This window comes from Austrofundulus limnaeus, unplaced genomic scaffold (genome assembly GCF_001266775.1).
Source record: "Austrofundulus limnaeus strain Quisiro unplaced genomic scaffold, Austrofundulus_limnaeus-1.0 Scaffold612, whole genome shotgun sequence".
Taxonomy (NCBI): domain Eukaryota; kingdom Metazoa; phylum Chordata; class Actinopteri; order Cyprinodontiformes; family Rivulidae; genus Austrofundulus; species Austrofundulus limnaeus.
Genome location: NW_013953014.1, coordinates 128938 through 135362, shown reverse-complemented (window position 1 = coordinate 135362; position 6425 = coordinate 128938). Strand labels below are relative to the sequence as shown.

Sequence of the window (6425 nt, the reverse complement as noted above, 5' to 3'; positions counted from 1 at the left end):
TAAGTGGCAGAATTGCTGAATTGCTTGAGATGAAGGAGTGAACACAGTGATATTGACAGACTATYAACCAAAAATGTAACAATATAGCAAATAATATGACTAAATCTTAAGATTACCAAGGCTACAGTGGTCGACGGTTTGTATGAGCATTGCAGATAATCATCTGCATAAACAGTAATTGATAGCTCTGAATAAACAGAAAGCCTGAAAATCAAAATAAAAGGGAGCCGAGGAGTCATCACTGAGGTACACCACGACTCATCTGAGCCATTGAGGATTTGTTTAAAATGGCAAAGGTTCTGTTTTAGAWGTAGGGTTAAGAAATTCAAAGCAGAGACTATGATGCAAAAAGATGTGATCAGCTTTACTGAAGGCGACGCTAAAGACCTGAAAACCTAAAAACCTAAAACTGAGCTAATTTGTTGCAAAGTTTCTGTACCAAGTGATTTATAATCAGACTGGAAACATTGTCTTTGCATTTAAATTGATCCAAACTTTCACGTATTCATGAAAGCCATTGATCCTTATATTCCCAACACATCTGACATTTCCACAAACAGAGCTAAATCTTTATCAGTTTGGTGTTTTATTTTTTCTTTTAATCACTCTCAGCTTCGTGTGTTTTTCACTTTTCAAGTGGGTTTTTGTTTTTTTTGGTTCACTCCAGGACCAGCCCAGATGGTTCTTCTTCCATCTGCCATATTGGGTAAAAGAAGAGATCTCTGTTGTTAATTTGAAGCCTGCGAAAGGAGGGTTTYTTCAAATGAGCTAACAGCTTTTGTAATTAAAGGCCACGAGACTTGCAAGCTTTAGACTGAACCCTTTGGGACGGGGTGGGAACAAGTGACAGAGGAGGACATTTAGATTTGTCTGTAGTGATGGAGGAACAGGAAGTAAAGTCATTGCATCCGATTTGTTGGATTTCTCCAAATTGCTCTTCAAAAGATGTTATTGTTTGGCTATTTTCAGTCACTTCGGCTTTTTTTCAAAGGTCAACAAACCCACGTGGGTTAGCTGCTGTTCACAAATTTAGCTTTCACTTTGAGCATGGTTATCTCTTATTCAGCCCACAGGGGGGAAACAAAAAAAAAAAGAAAATAGTTAAAATTTCATGCTCTTTAAATACATTTTACTACATAACACAGGGAATCAAAGTCAAAACAGTTTTTATTCACATCACTTTTACTGATGCAGGTTCAAAAATAATGATTGATTTGAAAATAACTTATGTTGAGCAAACAGCTGATACAGTTAGAAAATTTGTTACTTTGGTTGAAAACAACTACAATTTCCTACAAATCGAATACATTTCAATCCAATATTTACATATGAGGTATTAACTGGCGTACCAACTGCAATCTACAGAAAAAAACAACTTCAACCTTTAAGCAAATTACGTCAAATATGCATTTTAAAACTGTAAAAGCATTAATTAATAAATGTGTCACGACATTATCCTCAATGTCCTGTCAGTTAACATGCCAGTACGTTTGCCATGTAATAAACAAAACATGACAATAAATAAAATGTTTTCATAAAAAATATGCAACTTTTTATATMATCATAAACTATAAATAAGAGCTCATCTTATTAACAAAGTATAAAAAGGTGAATAAAGTCAATCTTTTAACCAAGAGGACAGCCTTTATYTGTGACAGAATGGTCAGGAAATGTTTATAGACTGGCAGGACTCGGTCCTCAGCTCCTGCTCTACAGTAAAACTGTTTAGGAGTCGTTGATCCCACAGAGAAAATAAACRTGGTCTCTACCCCTCCCTGAGAAGCTGAGCCCTCTGAAAACTGTAAATAAACGCAAAGTAAGACCCTTTTGTCTAATCTCTCTTAGTCCCAGCCAAAGTCTTGTCCGCTCATCTGGTAGAACCGGTGGTTGATCGGCCGGTAGAAGTCTCTGAGTCTCTGCAGGACCTCAGAYGGGATCTGGGGGTGAGGTCTGCCCTTGGACTTTCCAAGACAGCGAGGTCTGCTGCTCCCCTCAGGCTTCTTCAGGCAGGGGAAGCCTTTAGTCTGGTTGAAGTAGAAATGTTTGTCTGAAATGACCCTTTTCAGGCCCAGGAAGTCCTGAACCCGACCCATCTCCCCTGCCGGATCGGACACCAGCCGCTCGCCGCTGACAAACAGGAAGTGAGACAAGGGGAAGTGCTGTAGCCAGTGCTCCAGGTGCGTGGCGTACAGGCCGATGCGCAGGGCGCTCCACGTCGTGTCGATGGAGCCAGTGGAGGAGTTCTTTAGGGCCAAGCTCTGGAAGGACGGGAGGCCCGGGTTCTTGGACAGAGTCTGGGTGTAGTCAGACACAGCACGTGTTACCGGATCCCTGACCACTACGATGAGCTTGGTCTGGCAGTTCATGGTGCACACGCGGCCGGGAGCTTCCTTCGTGACAAAGTAGCTGGGCGTCTTCTCTATGGTGATCTGCCCGTCCAGAGTCCGGGGCATCAAGTTCCTGAGTGGAAGGAAGGAAAAAAGGAAGTTTGATTAATCGCCAGACTTTAAAGGAAATATATCATGATTTTAAATCCTTCTTTTTCACATCTAAATCATTCAGGTGGGGTCTAAAAAAAAGAGGAACTGCATTGCTTTGGTCTGAATTCTTCTTTATTGTAACTCAACAATTTTCTGCACTCCTAGAGTCTCCAAGTGCACAACATGATGTATTTAATGGCTAAAAAMGTGGATTTYGCAYATGTCCCCTTYAAGGTRTCGTTCAACATWGCTTGACCACATTAACAAATGCAGAACAACATAAGTTTATTTAGGATTGTAACTCCTATTAGGTCCACCAACTCTAAAGGGAAACATTATTTGCTTCTACATGTTTATTATCTTATGATCAWATTACTATTTGTGAGTAAAAATAGTTCAAATCTTCTCACCCCGAGATTTCCACAATCTTTAAAAAAAGATTTAAAGACTGTTCTTTTTAAACCAGCCTATTCTGGCTCGSTTTGAAGGCATAAACGATTTGAGATCATTTTAACTGGGCTTTAAACTTGAGCCTTTTCCCAGTTGTTGTTTTTAGTGTAATTTCATTGTTTTATGATTTTACTGGTTTTTTATGCACTGTGTGTTTTGCTGTTCTTTAGCTCTTCGAGATTTTTGATAAAGAAAAGTGCGTTAAAAATATATTTTTTCAATTTTATTTAGCTGTCATTTTACCAGGCAAATCCCATTGAGATTACAAACTATTTTGAATGGGAGGCCTGGAAGGCAACCTGTTGTACATATTTTTGAGGTGTGGTGGTAACCAGAGTACCTGGAGAAAACCTAAACAAGCACGAGGAGAACATGTAAACCCCACACAGAATGACCCCAGGTCCGAACCGGGGATCGAACCCAGGACCTTCTAGCCGTGAGGCGACAGTGCTAACCACTGAGTGGCCACGCTAAAAACAATTATTATTATTATTATTATTATTATTATTATTAGATTCTTTGTGGTTCTGTGATGAAGTTATGAACAACAAGCTTTTAATTTGACCTCAGTTTGAAGAAATTAGCTCTGACTGGACTGACGAGCTAACAGCTAATCTGCAGGAGACCAAAAGAAATTTTTTAAAATTAATGTACACAGATTGCATCGTAACATAAGTAAAGCACATCAAAATTCGTATGATTAAAGCGGTATATAGCCTGACTCTGTTGCAGCTCCAACTCTCACTCTAAGGCCTGCAGAGCAGAAACCATCCACTCACTTTGGACCCGATGAGTCAAAACCGCAAAGCCTCAAGAACCACTTTACAGCAATTTCCTACAGATTTCCACCCCCTCTTCTTCCTGCATGAGCAAAGTGCCCACCTCCCACCTCACCCCCTCATCCTCGCCTCCAGCACAGGTTCCTACAGGGGTCCAAACGGGCCACTGCCTGCAGGAAGTGCAGCCCAGCTGGGAAAGCTGCTGAGTTCAGTGAGTGTGTTAAACACATGGCCCAAAAGAGATATACCAGTATATGTTTTATATTATGTCACTAGGAAAATGTCATTTACGAAAAAATAATTGCGAAATATGTTGAATTGTGTCCTTTTTTTAAACTAATTAAATTTTCGGTGTCCTCTTGTTGCTCTTTTATGATTTGATTCAACTTTCCTGTTGCTCAGACGTATATTTCTGCAACAAACAGGCATTGTGGGTAACATCCAGGGTTCAGACGTTTTTCTGTGATTATGATTGATGGGAAAAGTGGACGGGGCAAAGTCAAGTTTAAGAAGCAAGCAGTTTTTCCTGACAAATGACCGATGAGCGCTGATTAAAACAGCAGAGGAAGTGTCTGCACTTCATTTATACAACATATATCTCAGTTTGTGACTGGAAATGAAGAGCCTTCATGTGGTTTCCCTTAAAAATAAACAAGCAGCGGAGCGTTTGGTGCTTTCTTTGTTTTAGATCGGGAACTTCTATTAAAGCCCGAGTGTTCATGAGAGAGGAGTCCCGTTCAGAACTGCAGGGGAACATCTGAGGRAAGTTTATTTTCATTTTCCCAGGGAGATCGTTCATGATCAAGTGTGGCTGTAACCATTACCGAAAAGCAAACTAAGCGCCGTAATGAAAAGAGGTTTTTCATGAGAGGGTAGAAAAAGGATAACTGACGGCAATTAAACTTTAACAATAAAGGACAAAAAAAAAAGGAAATTTAACACAATAAAAGAGGGAAATAAGTACAGTGTGACTCAAACGTCACATAACACCCTTTTTATTTCAAAAACAAAGGGGAAAATGYCATATCTGAATTCCCCCAGATTTTTCTACAGAAAAACTTACCCTTGATCTAATATGGTGACTTTCAAGATGGCAGCCATGTTCTAGAAACCTATTGCGTATTCAGATATGTCATTTTCTCTTTTCTTTCTGAAATAAAAGAGTGTCCTGTGACTTTTGACTCAACCTGTATAAACCTTTAAGGGAATATTTAGAGAAAGTTAAAGTAAGAAAACAAAAAGAGGTTGATCAAGCAAGCAATGAAGGTAAAAAAAAAAGATTTCTAGTGCTTTGAAATGAACAAATTTAACAACAAAGAGTTTTATTTGGAGTTACTTTAACCTSTATAACATTCCATACAAGTTGTTTTTACTTTTAGTCATCACTGAATGCTCGTCTACTCATGGATTCAGGTCGATTCAACACGTCCCCATTAGCCAACGTGAAAATGACTTTAACTCTGCAAATATACAAATATTGAGCTAAAGCTTGATGTGGCAGTASCTTAGAATCGTTTCCAACACATACGCTGAGAGTAATAACGTAATTTTCAAGGTTTGACCTACACCTCCCACTGTTTATGTATTCTCATTACATCAGATGATCTAAACTCTGGTATGAAAAGCGACGGGAGATAGGAATGACAGTGGTTAAAAAAAGTGCAACGTATCGAAAAACGTTCAAATGAAGAAGATAAAATAAGGAAAGAACATTTCAGTGWGCTGAAGGAAACTTCTGTAAAGTTTTTACTCTTACTTGAAGGTAATCCCACCCTGCACCACCTCCCCCCCATTAAAGGGTCCCTATAATGAAAGACCATTAATTGATTAATATCCAATTACAAGAGCTGCAAATGGCGTATCGCTGCCTCCCTGTCCTCTGTTTATGTGTCTGATCAATATGTCTGTCTCTATATGACAGATTGCTCTCAGTGTGTGTGTGTGTGAGTGTGTGTGTGTGTGTGTGAGTGTGCTTTTGCTGACACACAGGAGAGCACAGAGGTGTCAGTGTTTACTGATGAGTAAATTAGTCTCCGTCTCCCTCTCTGTTCTCGTCTTCCTCGTCTGTAGGCTTGGATTTGTCCTTCGCTCCTTCAGCTGAGTGACACTTCAGTAAACGACCACAAGTTGTCTTTTCCAAACTCATGAATAGTTAATGAGTTATGGCTTTCACCCCGCTCCCTTCAGACACCCGTCTCCCTCGTCACAATCAGCCTCGTTCCCGGTGAATCAATAAAGACAATTTTCTATCATAAATCTGTCCGCGTGGAGTGTCAGGCAAAGAGTAAACACATCAGAGATGATTAATCTAAGATACGTTTCATTATCTGACCTGAAGAAAACTTTTGTTAAGTATCTGAACGTGTTCCTCTCTGTGTTTTTAAAGGATGCAGAGCGTTTCCATCGTGAAAGGTTATGGAGCAGATTACACTGATATGTTCGAGGCAGTCGGGCTCACAGGAAAAACCTTGAAAAAAAAAAGGATGTGGCCAAGAGACTTCCTGCCCCCTGAGGTTAGGGGTTCTCTGGTGCAACTACACCCCCATGGCTTCTTAAGGAACCAAAAAAGAATGGGTTCTTCACATCAAGTGAAGCTGATGAGAAAAAACAAGCAAAAATAAATAAACAAATATTTAAATAAATAAATAAAACCGAATTATTAAATCACTTTCAGTGTACATGTTCATCTACTCACAAGTATGAAGGAGGTTTCTGC

General features: G+C 39.6%; 1 protein-coding gene across 1 annotated transcript in view; it reads right to left on the bottom strand.

Annotated features, from left to right (window-relative positions):
- Positions 1-1150: 1150 nt before the first annotated feature.
- LOC106531259 (heparan sulfate glucosamine 3-O-sulfotransferase 6) overlaps positions 1151-6425 on the bottom strand; it is a 13620-nt gene continuing 8345 nt past the window's right edge. Inside the window, exon 2 of the mRNA XM_014027065.1 lies at positions 1151-2460. Within this exon, the coding sequence (XP_013882519.1) occupies positions 1842-2460 (619 nt within the window). The 3' untranslated portion in view covers positions 1151-1841. The remainder of the gene's footprint in view (positions 2461-6425) is intronic.